This window comes from Henckelia pumila, chromosome 2, assembly GCF_033568475.1.
Source record: "Henckelia pumila isolate YLH828 chromosome 2, ASM3356847v2, whole genome shotgun sequence".
In the NCBI taxonomy this organism is placed as follows: domain Eukaryota; kingdom Viridiplantae; phylum Streptophyta; class Magnoliopsida; order Lamiales; family Gesneriaceae; genus Henckelia; species Henckelia pumila.
The window spans coordinates 117613273-117632916 of record NC_133121.1 but is presented as its reverse complement, the minus strand read 5'-3'; the positions used below and the strand labels follow the sequence as shown (position 1 = coordinate 117632916).

Genomic DNA, 19644 nt, shown 5'->3' with positions numbered 1-19644 from the left:
TAAATAAAGGTCATACGACTTCGGTTATTAACCCAAGTCTTACGCCATTTTTCTAGTATTGATAAACTCCAATTAGTTTGGTGCTAACTGCTAAGTCAGACATGCACGAGTCGACGATACGTAGAACATGGTAATAGACTAATATATATATAGTACGTGCGCGCACATGTAATATTTTAGTCACAGTACAATCAATTCCTCAGATACAGACAATAGTTTAGTTTTTTTTGGGGGGCACAGTCATGAACACCATAGACTAGTCAAGGTAATTAGCGATTTCTTGTTAATCGTTTCATGCGCGGAAGTATCCAAGATGGCACGAATATAGTGAATATTCAAGATTGAGGTCAAGTTCATTTGTATTGATCCTTCTAGCTTCATTTGCTCCATCTCCGTCTCCGTCTCTGACTCCGCTGTACATGTTTCTGCATGTCCCAAAACAAACACAACAAGTTGGCCACACATAAGTTATATATATACACAAGAATTTCAACTTCGAACCACGGTTTTTATATATACTTGTTCCTTATTTTGTGATGTTTGTACTACGGAGATGTATATATAGTTACCCGATGTTTCGGCAAGGAAGTTGAGGTTCAGAGATCAAGGGTACTGTCCCGTTATGATTTTGGTGCTGCTCTGCTATTTTCTTCTCTGCATCTCTGATCTGTTTGGACATCAACAGTGGTGATGAACACGTGTGCTTTGTTCTAATTGAAGGTAACAAATAAAAAGAAATGAGACTGTCGGATTATTACCTTCTTTTCCAGCACGCTGTTTTGGTCCTGTATTGCTTTCTCCTGCGCCAAAGACATTCGCAGAATATATGTGAATGATACAAGAACAAAAGAATCCTAGTGTGAAAAATATTTGGGGAAACCTACGACAAGAACTTAATTACCTTTCGCTGCAGCTCGGAGATTGACTCGGAAAGGAGTTGATTCTATGCATTAAAACATAATACATAAAGTTCAGGTTTCTTGCTATTTTGACCGCAGATTATACGAAAATTGAAACACACATATGCACTAATAACTATACATCATGTACGTGTGTATATCGATCTATGTATATATATGCACATACTTTTCTTGATCGAATGTTTTTAAGTGCAAAGTCGAGCTGCTGTTCCAAATTCTGAAGATCTTTCTGGTTCATTGAGTCCAGACCTTCTCCCATATATTGCCTGGTGAAAAATTGAAAATGAAAAAATCCTAATAATAAGCAAAAATAACACAGTATTACCTCATGAAGAATACGGGAGTTTCATCCATATATATTTTTAGATCATAAAAATATTTCCGTGTAATTAATTGTTTTAGAGGAATTTGGCCACTCGATGCTCTGATTAGTGACCATGTTTTTTGGGAATTAAGAAGTTATATCATCTTTCTTAAATTTTGCTTTTACCTTTGAGTTCTTTGCAAGAGCTCAATTCTCCCCGTAAGTTTGTTGTATTCTGAGGTCCAATTTACCTGCAAAACTCAAAATGCTCAATTCATGTTGCTGAAAAACTCAATAGGTAAAAAAAGGCATAAAATAAAACATTATATATAGCTTTTAATAATAGGACAAAATCAACAGGATGGCAAGTGTCCTTTAACTATCAATACAAAGATGAATTTTTTCGTGATGTTCATCAGTACTTACATTCGATTGAGGCACATTTGCTGCGCAAGGTCTCTCAGCAAATGAATACTTTTCATACTTCTCCAGGATACGGTCCATGCTACAATTGTATACGAACCAATGTCAAATGAATCATATATATCCCAGAAGAATTCAGCCATGATTTAATACAATTAGTTTAATCTATGTATCAATATTCTAAATTAGTCTATACATATATATGTACTTTATATATGATATAAATAAATCAATAAGTTTATAAAAATTGTTTACACTAATTAAGAACTAAAAAAATTCAATTGAAATTATGAATTGGTGAATTCCACGTACTACACAGGACGTGATATATATGCCACAATTAATATGGCTAGCCATGGAATTTAAAACGCCTATACGAAATAGTTTTACTGATCAAAGAGATACTACAAGTCCCCATAAAATATCTGTTGGTCCCTATAATTTGATAATGCCTAAGGTGTTTGATGAAAAAAATGGGGGAAAAAAAAAAAAGAAAATACCTAAGGTGATTATTTACAAATTAGGAATTAATTAGTAACCGATACATATCACTAAGACCAACTGAAAAATGCATCAGTACAAAGGATTTTTAACCTATATCGGATAAGCAGTTAAAAATCGTTTCTCGGAAAAACGACGCAATCGATATTTTCATATTCTGAGAAAAAATCAATATAATAAATATTTTAATTTTTTTAAAAAAAAAAAACCTAAACAAGACTGATCATTGAAAAACATCTAACAACACATATGATTTATATTTGTTGCATTTTATGGGACGTGTGTCTCTTAAAACTATAGTCTCAATGTTTTACATTTAAACTTGTTATAGATATTATAATTAATTCAATAAAAGTTCTGATCTTCACAAATTGGTATCTCGGGTAACAAGATATGACGACTACTGTATTAGGCCAATTAGAGTTTGAGTCTTGTATTATTATTATTATTATGAAAGGAGTTTGAGTCTTAGGGCAAGTTTGAATACAAAAGCTGGAAGCTTAAAAAAGTGTTTAAATAAGTTCAGCTTTTTTAAGTGTTTTTATTTTAAAAAACAGTAGTCATTTTGGTGTTTAGATAAATGTTGAAAAAATACTTTTATTTAAAATTTTAAATATAATTAGAAGAAAAAGCCCAAAAAGCTAAAAATTCTAGCTTTTAAAAAAACACTTTTTAAGTGATTTTTTTAAATGGCTTTTGTAACCAAACACAACATTATTCATGTATTTTTTTGTGTTGATTTTTTAATTTGAGATAGCTCTGTCTATTCTCACTCTATATGAATTTAGACATTAATTTGTCATTCATTAAATAATATAGATTTTTCAATTAAATAAATATGTCATGATAATCTATTTGAAAATGAGGTTATATCCACCACGATATTTGTGTTGTCAGTAAGTAAAATAACCTAGTATTTTTGTTTTTTTTTTGAAAAATAAGAATAAATTTGGGAAGGTTATTATTTTTTTTTTTTAGGAATAAGTTATAATATTTCAATTTTACAAAACTCATTTGAGACGGTCTTATATGTCAATTTTGTGATATGTGTCTATTACACGACTCGATCCATGCATAAAAAGTATTACTTTCACCTGTGGATTGGGTCGACCCGTCTTAATTATAGTGATCCGTATCTCAAAGGAGAACTGCTGGAGTTATTATTTTTTTTTTTCAAATGGAGGTAATAACTTTTTCTTTACTAATAAATCACGAAAAATCTTAGATTTTCATAGAGGAGAAAAGATTCTATAATTATCTCCTCAATTTCTTGTTACAGATTTCTGTATTATGAAAGATTCTATATCATTATCCAACAGACACACACAGATGATTTCCTACTCATCGAAAATAATTTTATAAAAAGAAACATATTTTATCCCATCCATCTCTTATCAAATTTCGAGGATTCCTCGACGCTATAATATACTTCACATTTTGTTCGAGAAAAATGACAACTTTTCGTACTAAGTACAATTTCCAAGATGCAAAACAAAATGCCACGCAAATTATGAGTTGATTAATTCCTTCGTTGTCAAATCATGAACAAAAAAAAATTAAAAATCACTACATTTTAGCCAATCGAATTACATCGTGAAAATCTTGCTCATTATTCATTGGATAAAACATGCAGGATATATATATATATCATCACAGTAATGATCACCTGCATCCTATGATACAGGGTTTGTCGTGTGCGACCATTGTACCGAGTTTTATTGTTTTTTTTACACTAAAAAATACCGGATTTTAGTGGTCGCACACGAAAAACCCTTCACCCTGATCAAAATTATATGGCATCATATGTGGCTAAATGTTTTGTCCTTTCATAAACTTTATGAGATCGGGAAAAAAATCCCAAGACAACAAAATCTTGCTTCTGCGCGTACGTGCTGCATAAAAGTGCAGAAAAAATGTTTTCCGCTCTATATTCATTAGAGAAAAACGAAAAGATTAACAAATTTATACTAACATGAATGCCAACGTATATATGTCCACGCTCACCATATACTATAAGACATAAAAAAAGTAGGGAACTAAAAAATTAATGGGGTGTTAAAAAAAATCAAGTTTATCATGATGCAAATTCCATATAAACAAAAAAAAAAAGTTAAAAATTCCATCTTTCAGTTTAGAAATATGGAAATCTTGAAAAATATGAAGAACAAGCTGGAAACCCTAATGTATATATGATCATATATAAGAAGTGAAAAATATGAGATCTTATTTATATACTAGAAGAAATGTAAAATTACGTACCTAGAGTCGGTAGAATACTCGAAGAGCTTCCCTTTATGAGAGAAGACAATCAAAGCAACATCAGCATCACAGAGAACAGAGATTTCTTGAGCTTTTTTAACCAAACCACTTCTCCTCTTTGAGAAAGTCACCTGTCTGTTAATCTTGTTTTCTATCTTCTTAAGTTGTACTTTCCCTCTCCCCATTTAATTATTCTTCTCCCAAACTTCAAAAATCGAACAAAAAATGGAAACTGGATTTCCTTTTTACTGCTTATAAGGAAACTGACCCTTTATTTATTTCTCTCCTAGCAAATTTTTAATTTGCAGGGAGGAACTTTTGAAGGTATTTATCATTGGCATTGTTTCTTTTTGGTGAAAAAATGTGCTTTTATGGGGCAACTTGTCTCATAAAGCACCTACACTTATGGAATGGAGGTATGAATCCTGAAACCACCTTGGGAAAAACCAGGTGGTTTTTAAGGATGTGTTGTCGACTTGTGATTGGTTCCAAGTGCTCGTGGGATATGGTTTTTGCCTTGTGGGTTTCGAGGGGATCACACTTCTTCATGCCCAGTTTAAAAAGTTTGAGCACAGACATAAATTTGTTTTTTTAAAAAAAAAAAAAAACAAACATTGTTTATAAATGATCGTTTTGTAATTTATATATATTATATTATATCACAAAAATGAGCTTAAAGATTTTTTAAAACCTTTATTTTGCTTTTATAATATCACATGCTTTTGCTGCAATAATCCAAGTTAACCGGTTTTCTTTTTTAACTCATCTTCCTAACAAAGGAGATAATTAAAGTTTCAGATATTTTAATTAGAGGAGATGAATGCAAACAAAAAAAAAACCTATAAGTAAACTTTGTTAATTTGTTTATTTAACAAACCTTAACTCTTCGATCTCTTTAATGCTAGTTCGTTAGGTAAGTAAACTAGTTAGCCAAGAGTGTTCAATTATCATATACTACATTTAGATTCAATTATTAAATGTTGTTCTATAACACTTTTGCTCTAATATTTATTAAGAGCATTTATGACATTAATTATTTTTTCATGTTACAAAAGCTCAGGACTATATATGTACATAAATATCAATTGGTTGAATTATAATACTGTTCACAAATTAATTATATTTGGGCTGACAAAATTGAATGCAACTGTCCCCACCGATGAATTAATTAGGAGAGTTTGAGGGCGGGGGCCGTATGGAAGATGAGGCCTTTTTATTACACGAATTATTATCGGCTGCCACAGGAGATCAATTGGCAGTCGGAATTGAAGTCCAATGAATGCCAATAGATAGGGTTCGGCCCTAGTGTTATCAAAACTTGGTGCTGTAATGTTTGAATTTCCATTCTGTTATGCTACATAAATTTGTAGTTATTGCCTGATATGTTAAGCACAAAATCTCACATGAGACGGTCTCGCGGGTAAATTTTGTGAAGCGGACATGATTGACTCGTTTAACAGATAAAGATTCGTGAGATGGTTGTTAAATACACGACCTCCCTTTGTCGTCCAAGTTTTTGATGCAAGACCTTCTTGAAGTAATTTTTAATTAGCCGACACTCTCATTTCCACACATATTCTGGAGGTGACGATCCACTGCTTCACTTTGAGAGTTCGTATGAGTGATGTCTACAGAGACTCAAAGCTGATAGTCTCGCATCCCTTGAATTTTCATGATTCGATCAGTTAACTGTTTTATTTGACTATATTATCGGTATATAAAATCCTCAAGAAAAATGGGAAATAAATAATGCGCATGCAGAGGGCAGAAATTAAGATAGCTCCACATGATATATTTATGAATAAAAATATGTATAGACATAATAGTATCTCGAAGGAAATTAAAACATGCATCTTCAACAGGCGAAATGATAGCAAAAAGTGGTATTGAAATCATCTCTATATTTGTCTGACTATATATGTTTTCAATTTACTAAATACTGGGATCATATGTTATGCAGCTGGTTTAATTTGAGTATGTATAGATAAGAAAGCTCAAATTAAATGGAGCTAGTTTCAATTTGTATGTATGTATATACACACATATATACTAGAATATAATATAATATAATATCGTGTAAATCATATTATTTTCATCCCACTCATTTAGGTTAAATTTTCTATTAATTTCATTTGTTCCAAAGTCTGGTTCCATATTTATGTTTTCTCTCCTATTTTTTTAATACCAATTTACCCTTAATTATTCAATTAATATCATTAATTAATTTGTACAATTATTTTATTCTATTAAATTCTTCTTTAAATAAGAGTAAAATAGAAAATTAAATACAATAAATTAATTTCTATACTTGTTTAAAATAGAAAATTAATTTCTATATTTGGTTATATATACAAGAGGAGTACATGCATATAGGGGTGGGTTTTCGGTATATTGTATCAAAAATATCGGTATGAAAAAAAATTTAAATCGTTGCCGATACCGAAATTTCGAAATTTTGGTACGGAAAAAAATCAATATTGATATCGTACAAATATCGAAAAGAATTCGCTATACCGAAAAAATATCTGTATATCGATATCTCGATAATTCGGGGTACAAAATGCATCCATATTTCGGATCAGAATTCAAGAAATTAAAATGCGATCAATCCTCTCAACTGGCCACCAGGCCCTCTCTCTCTCTCTCTCTCTCTCTCTCTCATTCAATGGCTTAGAACCAATCATTTAATGAGTTCCATATATTCATGAGATAACAACCCAATTGTCTGTGCATAATCAACGATATTATTATTATATATATTATATGCATGATTTACACGATTCACATTTATTTGGAAAATTAATTCATTCAGAGTAGTATATGTATACGTATGTATATATATTGTGATATATTTCTCCTGGTGCCAGTGCCACATTGATCATTACGCACAAAAGTATTAACATGTCATGTTTGCATGCAATGATGCAAAGCCATTTTCACAAAGGCACATTTTTTTTATAAAAAAAAAAAAAAAACCAATAAAAATGGGATTTCATGATCTCGATCGCTTTCTGTTTCTCCTCGTAAAATTTATAAATTAAATATAACTAATTTATCCCTTTAATTTCCTCTTGTTGCACAATATGCGTGTTTATGTACAATATCCCCGTTGGTGTACATGTAATTTATGACTAGCTAGCTACTTTTGTATTTCAATAGTGCGCGCATGGTACAAATTAGTATTGCAAAAAAGTAATGGTTTTAAAAAATTAAAATGGCACCCGCTCCATTATTTGATTATTATTGAATTAAAATTTACAGGGGAATTAAATATTAGTTCTAGGTTGGCAGCAAAATTTATGAAACTGGGATGCCTAATTAAGGTTTAGTTAATTTGAAAATGTTATACATGCATCCATTAATTTCGATCGGAACCCATTTTCGATTTTCCCCTCACTCAATTATTGTGTTTACACAATAAAATAATATTATTGAGCAATGCAATTATTAATACGATTTTATTTCTTTTTTAAAAAAATTTATTATGCCAAATATATCTTTTTAACTATACCATTAATAAATTGTGTGCCACGATTTACTAGTATTAAATTAAATCGAGTACTTTATAAAAACTACTCTAATGTCATGGTTAGATACTTTTTTTACTTCCAAAAATATACCTTTCCTTTATCTTATCGTGCTTCAATCCATTTCAATTTTTTTAATTCAAATTTGGAATGCACATTGCCTTATTATGAAGACTTTTGTATGTTAATTATATTATTAATTCAAACATTTAACATGTCGGCCCATTAGCTCAGTTGGTTAGAGCGTCGTGCTAATAACGCGAAGGTCGCAGGTTCGAGACCTGCATGGGCCATTAGTAATTTTTTGGGCTTCTGAAAGTCTTGGCCCGTAACTGCCTTATCCGGCCCTACAAATTATTTAGGGTTCGGCTTTGTATTGGACCATTTTTTATTGGGCTTCTCTGCTATCCTACAAGAATTTTCAAACTGATCGCAAATATTCAAACATAAATAAATGTTATAAATTTTTTATAATAAAAAAATATATATTTCAAACCTAAAATTTTTTTTTGATCATGGTTCAAAAAATAATAATTATTGTATATATGTATTATGTAATATATTTGTTTGATATATAAACCAATCATGAAAATAAAAAAGTACATGTACACCAAATAAAATTTATATAAATATGGGCCAGCATAGAAGAATTACTACTATTAAAAACATCAATTTTAAAGTATGGTCAATTCGATATATCGACATAATAGTTTTTCACAATAAAATAATTAAAATAATGAATTTTAAATGAATGAATAGGATTTTTCTGAAAGTTTTCCCCACGTCGCTTAAATTTGTTTGGATAGGGCTTGGTACGATATAATCCGTTAAATATAAGAGGGGATAATTAAATAACCTTTTTTTTATTTTCATAATTTAGAATGCAGAATTGTAAAAGGTACTTTTTATGTGATTCCACGTTGTGACAATTAAAAAGTGCTAAAGTTGGTCTCTTTATGAGAGTGATGTATCGTGCTCATTTTTGGGACACGAAGTTATGGTATTTTGGAGATCCACTAAATATTTTTTTAGTATTTTATCTTTAACCCTTGTCAGACATTTAATTTTAATCAGGGAAAAAATTATTTTATTATAACTTATTCACTTTTTTTACTTCATTATCTTTTCAAAAAAAATTTTGATCATACACTAATTTTTTTTTTTTTTTTACTATTTTAGTCTAATTGCTAATATAGTATCGATCGAAAAATAATTATGAGTCACAGTAAAAAGATGATGTGGTATCAAAAAATTTTGACGTATGCATGTCATCTCGGGAATCGGACCAAGTTAGTATACCAAAAAATAATTTTAAAAATTTAATCCATGGACCAAAATAAGAAAAAAATGGACAAATTAAAAAACCAAAAAAAAATATTTTTCCTTTTTATTAATTAATGCTTCACGATGCATCAATGTATTGTCTGTAGTAGGGGTGTAATCGAGTCGAGCCGAGTCGAGTAGCACACTACTCGAGCTCGAGCTCGACTCATATTTAACTACTTGAGCTCGATCGAGTAGTAAATTCGTGTTCGAGCTCGTATATAATTCGAGTACTCGAGCTCGAGCGCGAAAATTTTATATATATATATATATGAATAAATGATATATTAATAAATAAATAAATATAATATAATATTTATATATATATATATTATATTATATATATATATATATATTTATGTGTTATCGAGTAGCTCGCGAGCTACTCGAACACGGATATTTAAAGCTCGAGCTCGAGCTCGATGGATGTTCGAGCTACTCGAGCTCAGTCAAATCGAGCTCAAGTCGAGCTTTGACCGAGCTATTCACAAGTTACTCGCGAGTAAGTTCGGCTCGTTTGCGCCCCTAGTCTGTAGTATTTGTTTTTTAAGAAATTCTCTCCTTCTTCATGCTTTATAAGTCAAGAATAAGATATAAATTTTTTTAAAAATAAAAAACAGATAGTAAATTAACATACATTATATATTAACCAACTTAAATGATTATATGTATCATATCCATATCTCAATCCTTGAGAATTGAGTGTGCTGTCCTTACAATTTACATGCACCCCCATTTCTTTATTATTTGAAAATTGAAATGCACACACACACACACACACACACACACACACATATATATATATATATATATATATATATATATATATATATATATACACACGCACTTCCCTATCCTAATATGATGTGGTAGATATTGAAAGTGTGCTTGCATGATGATGAAGATAAGAGAGGATGGTTGGTGTCAAATCTTATCCTAGTATATTTATGTTAATTTCAGATCAAAATCAATAGTGGAAAAAAAGTAAAATGAAAAAGACATTTTTTAATAACTGGTTTTGGAGTAGAATGATAGAAAATTTGTCCACTCAAGATTCAAGAGCTAGCCATGTGAATAACGCCTATAATTCCTTGCTTTCCCTAGAGTGTTAGGTCGTTCATGATTAAGTAGACCTAACAATGTAGATGAATTTTTTTTTAAAAAAAATGCAACTTCCGTAGCCTTTTTGATTGAGAGACACTTTTGGCTCATTCCCACAAGTGTCTCGGAATTAGTTGTATAATATTGGTCCCATATATATTACACACTTCACATAGAGCCTCATTTCTATCAAGAATCATGGTACATAAATGTAATTTTATCTTGAACATATTATATATTAGTTCATTTCACCTCTCATTTTTTTTTATAAATAATTTGTGAGTTTTGGTCTAAAATTTCCATTGTGCATGGCAAAACAAAGAATATATCCTTTATATTAATGTTGCGAAAATATTATAGATAAATGTTATTAGTGTGTCTTCATGTATATATATATATATACACACACACAATAAGAAGACTACTGAACGTAATACAGAATATTGTATCATGTGTATGGTATATATGACATGACAAAAAGTATTGAAATTATTAGTGTAAAAGGGAACAAGAAATATTGAAACTTAGGGCAAAGAGATGGGACTAAAGGGAAAACATTGGCCATAAAACTCAACTTTAAATGCATGGTTCAAAGGTAAAGATAGCAACCAAACATGCTCTGTGTATCCTACCAAGATTAGGTTGCATGGGGGTATGGAGAAGATGAAGACAGCAAAGGTGGCAAATTTAACTTGATAACGACACATGTCCGCCCGCCATTGGCCGGTCAATTCATGGGCCAAAACACGTGGGCCGTGGCCTCGGTGTACTGTATGGTAAATAAATTTTATTTACGAATGTGGGCTTCGGACAAAGCTTAGGTACGTACGTGACATCGTTGGTGTTACGTCCATATAAACTCAAAATAAATCTGTGTTTAATTTGAAATCTTTCATTGACATAATTATGTCTGTTATCCATGTTTATCGACTCAACCTAATGAGATGTTTGATTTGTCCCCTATTGTGAGTGATTAATAGTTTCTTAATTAAGCTCGTGTGCTTGCTTTTGTAAGACTATATATATTTGTCGAGGAAAATTGCTTTTTTGGTCCTGTATGTTTGTTAATTACTTTGAGATTTCAGTCCTTTGTATTTTCAGATTTCAGTTTTAGTCCGCTATTTTTTATTTTTTTGGCAATTTTAGTCCTTTTTTCGATGTGACACTGACGTGCCAACAATTCAGTGCTGATGTGGAGCTGACATGTACGGTGCCACGTAAGCATTTTCGAATAAAAAGGATCGAAATTGCCAAAAATTAGAACATGCAGGACTAAAACTGAAATATGAAAACATAAAGGACCAAAATTACAAAGTAACAAACATACAAGACCAAATTTGAATTTTCTTATATTTGTCAAATTACGGATATATAATATTTTTTTAAAAAAAATTAGAGTTTCATGAGAATGTCTGAATTAATGTGCATGTGTAACTTACAGAGTTGAAAAAAGGAGAAGTGATCATATGATTGAGATAATAATATATCCATGAAATATAAAGATGAAACAAAAAATAACAAAAGAAATATATGTTATTAATTATTATCAAAATAATTTATATATAAACCGATATTGCAATAATATAATTAAGCTCTTTGGTGATTTTGAGATGATAAATGGAGTGAGTTAGGATGCCTCAATCTCGGAGATACCCCAGCCTATAAATTTTTTTTTATTATGTCATTATGCATATTGGTGATTTTGAGATGATATATGTATATTTATGCTTCATTTTCATTAATAACTAACCAAATATACTGTTTTCACGCCGCTCGATATACTTTCTTAGTGAACTAATAGTATTTGTTTAACGTGATTCAGCCTGTTAACTTAGTTATTTAAACAATAATTAGGAAAGAAAATCACCCAAACATTTCATTGTTTATTGGGTGATACTACATGTACACAGAGGGTTACACGATGAGTTACACGTTACACTTGACATTACATAAATATCCTTGATGTATTTTGGAAAGAATTTTTTCAAATAAAGTAGAGGGATAATTTTGTAATTTCATGTGTAGTGTGTAACCCAATGTGTAACCTTTCATGTACATGTAACATTTCCCTTATTTTTTTAGTCAATCCAGAAATCTAATAAAATTGAAAATCACATGGCATCAACAATTGTAAAAATAAATAAATAATATACTCGTACCACCGTGAGCACTCATGTGAGCACCTGCTGATGTGTCATTCAGCTATTGAATGTGCATGATGTCACTTCAGCCGATACTCACATGTGTGCTCACGGGGGTTGCTATATATATATATATATATATATATATATATATATATATATATATAATGTTTCGATCACATGGACAACCACCATGGGCAACTACGTGAGCAACAGCTGACGTGACACCTTGTACATTCAATGAGTGATTGTCACGTCAGATGTTGCTCACGTAGTTGCTCATGATGGTTGCCCATGTAATCGAAACTATATATATATATATATATATATATATATATATATATATAGAGTTCTTTTATGGTGCCCAACACTATATGCCCACTTCATGCCCACCATGTACAATAGATGAGCTCATCTATTGTACCGGTCAACTCATCTATTGTACATGGTGGGCATGAAGTGGGCATATAGTGTTGGGCACCATAAAAGAACTCTATATATATAATTTTGTTATGATGTCCACTTTCCGTGCCCACCTATGAGGTAGCACTCATCCATTGGATGAACCATTTATATATGATTCACCTCATCCATTGGATGATTGCCACCTCATAGGTGGGCATGGAGGTGGGCAACATAGCATAACTCATATATAGTTTTTACTATGTTGCCCACCTATCATGCCCACCAATGATGTGATATTATTCTATTGGACCTACTATTTATCACATTTTTATCACATCCAATAGAATATTGATACATCGTTGGTGGAAATGATAGGTGGGCAGCATAGTAAAACTATATATATATACACTCACATACACATTACTATAATTAATAAGACATGGTAACCTTTGCTAAAATGACGTTATGGTATAATTTTATGGTTCCCTAAAGCATCATCCATCTCATCAGACTAAATATATTTTTACTATATTATCTTTTACTAACATATCTCTTTCCATCATATCTTTTATCATAAAAATTGATAAATTTCATTTTAAAATTAACCAAAAAAAACACATTTTTTTCTTCTTTTTTTTTATAGCTCACACACATGTATGTCACACTCAATTAGGGAAAATTGCAAATTTAGTCCTGTATGTTTGTCACTTTGCGATTTTGGTCCTTTATGTTTTCACATTTCAGTTTTAGTCCTGTATGTTTCGATTTTTGGCAATTTCGGTCCTTTTTCTTCGAAAATGCTGACGTGGCACTGTACACGTCAGCTCCACATCAGCATTGAATTTGTGCCACGTCAGCGCCACATCGGAAAAAGGACTAAAATTGCCAAAAAAATAAAGATAGCGGACTAAAACTGCAATCTGAAAATATAAAGGACCAAAATCGCAAAGTGACAAACATACAGGACCAAAAAAGCAATTTTCCCCACTCAATTAATACTAGTCATCTATCCACACGTTATACGTGAACATTATATTTATATATTATGTATCGAATAGTTAAAAAATGTAAGTGAAATTTTTAAAAATGCTTCATGAAGAAACCATCAAAAGGGTTTAAATTTAATAATAGTTATATATATATATATTTGTCATTATTTCCGAAAAAATCTGAATGGAACCAAAATTTAGGAAAAGATTTTGTGGATGTGCTGTCATGGTCGATGGTGTAGCACCAAACTATTGTCAAATCGTGTTCACCATCATCATAAACTGCGGGAGTTGCATCTGAAAGCGCACTTCTTAACTAACGACAAAGGCATGCATATATTATTTATATCCAAAGGAAACATCCAACTCCAGTATCAGCATACACATTATTCTCGCCGTTTTAATTTCTCCATAATTCTTATATTTTATTCATCAAGGTACAATTTTTGTAACCTACGTTCATTCTTTTATTGTTTGGATCTAATATATTGTCCAAATTTACTCTAATTAGAGTCATTTTTCGACATTAAAACTTCCGGTGCTCATATGATACTGTACATGCATGCAAGTGTCATATCACTATCACATTAAAAAAACGATATTATAATAAAAAAAAATAACAAGCTAAAATTGAAAAAACGACCGTCTAAACAGTAAAAATAAAATTTTAAAAAGTAAATATATGGCTTTCTTCCTTTGCACCAATTAACCGTGTCCAGGTGTCAATGAGGTTAACTATTGATTTACAAAAATATGCATCATCACACGAGATTATATTATATAGATAAAGAGGTGACATGAGTGGACAGTGGTCGACCTCGTCACACAAAGAATACGAGTGAATATCTGCTTATTTATCTGTAATTTTTTCATTGACAAATATTGATCCTTTTCATGATATATATATATATATATATATATATATATATATATACATATATAAGTACATATATACGTCATACGTGTGTAATAATGTATCGGCATGTTCCTGAAAATGGCACGAGTTCTTGTTAAACCCAAATAGGAACCCTAACTATTCTTTCCGTTCATGTTAGTCTATGCCATGAAGAAGGTCTTACGAAAAAATATCTGCTATATATATATTAGTAACATGTCACATGTGCCAGACATAGTCGGTAATTGAATTATTAATTTATTGGATAATTTTTCTACGAGACAGTTTCATGGGTTTTAATTAATTTTATTTTTAAGATCATGAGGATTTTAATTTTTTTATTACATAGGTTATTTTACCACTAAAAACCAAAACCCCCCAATTTATTATCCAACTCAGTATATATACCTATCCTCCAGCCAGACAATTTCCGGTGTTCAATTTAAATTTTTCGTAAAAAAAATGACTGAAATTAGGAAAAATATATAAGTTACTGAACTAAAAATACAAATTGATCAATAACACGACTATGTAAAAAAAGAAAAAAAAGCTCATATTACGAACAATCAAGTTAAATTATTTAATTATCAAAGATCAATTTCAAAGTGGATACACGATTCGAACAATTAAGTTAATTATTTAATTATATCACTATTTTATTTTATTTTATTTTTGCGTCGCCTCTTATTAATTTATTTCTACAAGATCCTTTTTTGTTAAAAGGAAAAAAAACGTGAATTGTATAAATAACACATAATCATGCCAACACCACTTGAAGGATAATTTAATCCCCACCATATAATTAAGGAAGAGAATCCAAGGAAGCACAGCATTCTTTGCACCCTAAGAAACACTACATACATATATCCTTTAATTTGGATTTCAAAAAGAAAAAGGAAAAGGAAAAAAAAAAGAAAAAAAAAAGTTGTTTCATTTGACGCCATGCCTCTTGTGTTGACCAATCTATTGCATAAACTAGCTTTTATTTATTTTATAATCCATCAAACAAATAAGAATTGATTAAATATGACGGAACTAGGTCCAGTCATGATGTTTTTTTTTATCCAAGTCCAGTCATGATGTTAATGGACCGAACATAGACCATTTTTCTTAATTATTTTCCAACACTATCTTAGTTAGGTAATGCCTTATTTTTAAGGGAAAAATGCAATTTTAGTCATGTATACATTTTGCAATTTCGATCATTTATATATATTTTTATATTTCAGTTTTAGTTCTGCATGATCCGATTTTTGGCAATTTTAGTTATTTTCTTCTAAAATGCTTATTTGAAGTACTATACATGTCAGCTCCACATCTGCACTACATTTGTGCCACATTGGAAAAAATAACTAAAATTGCAAAAAAAAAAAAAAAAAAGATACCAGACTAAAACAGAAATATGAAAATATAGAGAACCGAAATCACAAAATAACAAACATACGAGATCAAAAAAGTAATTTCTCCTATTTTTAATGTTTATAAACACTACCTTAGTTTGATTTGAATAGCGTTCTCTTTCTTGGCCAATAATTTAAACAAAAAATGTATGTACTAATAAGAATATATATAGCTACAGGAAAATTAAAATTATTGATATACTTATACAATTTTGATGTGATGAGCACCTATTATGATATAGACAAAAACTCCTATGAGACGGTCTTAAGGGTCATTTTTTTTAGACGAATCTCTTATATGAGTTATCCATTAAAAAATATTATATTTTATGCCAAAAATATCACTTATTATTATAAATATGAGCAAGATTGACTCATCTCACGGATGAAACCGCATCTCACTGGAATGTTACTCAATGACATATGTATAAAAATTTGTTGACGTAACATCCAGTACTTATTTCACGTATAGAACTATGTCATCTCAACCATACTCAGTGTTCACATAAATACCACGTTAGATGCTCACCGTGTCAAATTAAACACAAGCTTACGTAATTGTATAATGCATATATCGCTATAAAAGGACCCTTTAATTTAGAGCATATTATTTTCAATCATTTCAAAATACTCTCTAGCTCCCACATATGATAAACGAAACCATGTCTGTAACAGACCATCCAGGATTCAGCAAGAATATTTCACTCCAATGGAGGAACTATTCCGGGGAGCTCGACGTCTTCGAGGCGACGCAGTACTTCTCCGGCGCCAATGAAACTGATCATCATCCAGGTTACTACAATTCTCCAAATCTTAGACAAAATCCCGTAAAAGAAATTGTTAGACGGATGAGCCTAGACTTGCCGCAAAGCAGTATAAAAAATATTACTCCACAGATCAATCACAGGATGATCACCGAAACGCAAACGAAAGAAAAGAAGAAATACAGACAGCCGAGCTCTCCGGGAGCAAGGATAGCCAGTTTCTTGAACTCTTTATTCAATCAGAAATCTGTGAAGAAGAAGAAGAAGAAATTGAAATCGGGTGGCGGCTATTTTCCAGTCACGAAAAACTCTGCTGTTGATTCGAAATCTATTTATTCAACTTCAAGTTCCGGTTTCACGACTCCTCCTCATGTTCATGCAAACGCTCCCACGAAATCATCATGCAAAGAATTCAGAAGCTTTTCTGATCCCCTCCAGCATGCGATTCCTGTGCCCAAAACGTCGTCGGACGAAAATTACGCCTGGCCGTCGGATGAGAAACTCATATGCAGAAATGGGTCTTCCGCAAAAGTTGCAAGAAACGGGAATTATAATTGGGTTGAAAATTTATATTCATCATCGGAAGGACATGAGGAACAATTTCGAAAATTCAGCCATGGCGGAGATAGCGATTCAAGTTCCGATCTGTTTGATTTACCAAATTACGATTTGGATATTTGTTCGAGCAGTACTGGTTTGCCTGTTTATGAAACAACTCAGATGGATAGGATCAAGAAAATATAAGTGTGTTAATTTCCAGCACTGCAACAGCGTAAATTATTTGGATTATTGTTAGTAGTCATTGCTAATTATGAGTAATGCTAGATGTACAACTCGGTGTACTTTTTGGTTTACACCCTTCTTTATTAATTATAAAACTTTCCTTGATCAACTAGATATTTATTTCTTATCATGTGTATTTTGCAATTAATGAGGAAAATTAAAAAAATTTTAAGTAAGTGTGTAAACCAAAATGTACAATATTACAAGGTGTACATCTATCATTTTTCGATAATTAATTATGTTAAGCCTACGTTGGTCCATATATAATTCCTTTCTTTATCAGGCTCGAGTGTGGGGATATTTTTTTTATTTAATTTTGTATACACAAGGCCACATTTGTTTCTTTTTTAATTTTTTTTTTATTATTATTAGCATTTATATTGGCATACGGTGTGGATTAATGTTTGAATGTGTTTAATTTCAAGTTTTATTTGCTTTTAGAAACATGGTTTTTGGAAAACACAAATAATTAAGTTACAGAATTCTTATTAGATGGTGAATCGTCAAAATATATATATAAGTTTAAGGGAAAATTGCAAATTTTATCTTGTATGTTTGTCATTTTGCGGTTTTGGTCTTCTATGTTTTCGCATTTCAGTTTTAGTCCTGCATGTTCTGATTTTTTGCAATTTCGGTCCTTTTTATGCAAAAATGTTTGCGTGGCACTGTACACGTCAGCTCCACATCATCACTGAATTGATGTCACATCAGCGCCACGTCGGAAAAAAAGACTAAGATTGCCAAAAGAATAAAAATAGCAGACTAAAACTGAAATTTGAAAATATAAAAAACTGAAATCGCAAAACGACAAATATACAGGACCAAAAAAGTAATTTTCCCTAAGTTTAATTAATGACAAAAAAAAAAAGGATAATTGGTTAATTCTAATAGTATTTAATAAATGAAAAAAAAACATGGTATAATAAATATGATGTACGTTTGAAAGTTGCGTGATATGAAATTTGTCAAGATATTAGTAGAGAAAATTAACTACGGTGACCACTTATTGGAGAAATGTTAATTTCGGGTACCACTTTTTCATGATGAAAAGTCAACCAACTGTGTCAATGGAGAAAATGATAGGAAAATTGTCACTTCTGCGTTTTATTTCCATAATTTGTCTATGCATGTCCATAATTAATTTGTTTATGCATGTCTTATTTTATTCAATAGTTTAGACGTGTGGTTTTGGTCTTTCATTTTTTTTTTTGAAATTAATATTAAATCGAATATTATTTATTTGACACCGATCATTTTTTACGTGATTGATATGATAAGAATAAAATCTACGTAAACAAAAATAAAAGGTAAATTTTTTTCTCTCTCATTTAAAGTTTTGGGGGTTGTTTTGCTATATTTCCCTATTTATATATTTTTTGCTGAGATGAATTTTAAAGTGCTTAATATAAATTTTATTCTCGTTATGTGTGTTATGTAGGAGAACATTAATGTCAAACAAATCATATTCGATGGACTTATTGGTTATAGACCAAAAAAAAAAATTAATTACTGCATGAAAACTAAATATTGACGCAATTTACAGGAATAAAATAGCAATTTTCCCAAAAAATATATATCATCACACACTTGGAAGTTGCAAGTAATTCAACCTCATGTGATTATAATCTTAAATTCTTAATCTTTTCTCTGTACAAGTAAAGATAGAGATCTGTAAATTTTTATGGCATTTTTATTTTCCATGTAACTATATTCTGCAATAAATTTATGTAAATTAAATTGAAATTTAATTAATCTCTTCATGAAAATAATTTTTTAAAAAATTTAGTAAGCGTCGAAAGGATACTATTTTAAAAGATAATTATTTATCAAGGAATTATTATATAAATTGAACTGATGTAATTATATAAAAAAATATATAAAAAAATGTATTCGTCCATATATCAATGAA

At 30.6% G+C, this 19644-nt stretch overlaps 2 protein-coding genes and 1 non-coding gene across 3 annotated transcripts; 2 read left to right on the top strand and 1 right to left on the bottom strand.

Annotated features, from left to right (window-relative positions):
* Positions 1–249: 249 nt before the first annotated feature.
* LOC140883802 (agamous-like MADS-box protein AP1) lies at positions 250–4675 on the bottom strand. The gene is made up of 8 exons (XM_073290390.1): positions 4408–4675; positions 1651–1729; positions 1411–1475; positions 1087–1186; positions 902–943; positions 759–800; positions 570–667; positions 250–425 (listed from the first exon to the last, which is right to left on the bottom strand). Exons 1-8 carry the CDS (start codon positions 4590–4592, stop codon positions 293–295), a joined length of 744 nt encoding a protein of 247 aa, XP_073146491.1. The 5' UTR covers positions 4593–4675; the 3' UTR covers positions 250–292.
* A 3478-nt stretch (positions 4676–8153) lies between these two features.
* On the top strand, positions 8154–8227 carry TRNAI-AAU (transfer RNA isoleucine (anticodon AAU)). The gene has a single exon. It is a non-coding gene; the product is annotated as a tRNA-Ile (tRNA).
* Positions 8228–16850: 8623 nt separating this feature from the next.
* On the top strand, positions 16851–17696 carry LOC140878244 (protein BIG GRAIN 1-like E). Its single transcript, XM_073281847.1, has one exon. The coding sequence runs from the start codon at positions 16851–16853 to the stop codon at positions 17694–17696; it is 846 nt and encodes a 281-aa protein (XP_073137948.1).
* Positions 17697–19644: the final 1948 nt, after the last annotated feature.

Coding starts and splice junctions, on each gene's coding strand:
- LOC140883802 (XM_073290390.1), bottom strand. CDS start 4,592: ATGGGGAGAGGGAAAGTACAACTTAAGAAGATAGAAAACAAGATTAAC. Junction 1,730..4,407: donor GAGTATTCTACCGACTCTAG/GTACGTAATTTT, acceptor ATACAATTGTAG/CATGGACCGTATCCTGGAGA. Junction 426..569: donor CTTCCTTGCCGAAACATCGG/GTAACTATATAT, acceptor TGGGACATGCAG/AAACATGTACAGCGGAGTCA.
- LOC140878244 (XM_073281847.1), top strand. CDS start 16,851: ATGTCTGTAACAGACCATCCAGGATTCAGCAAGAATATTTCACTCCAA.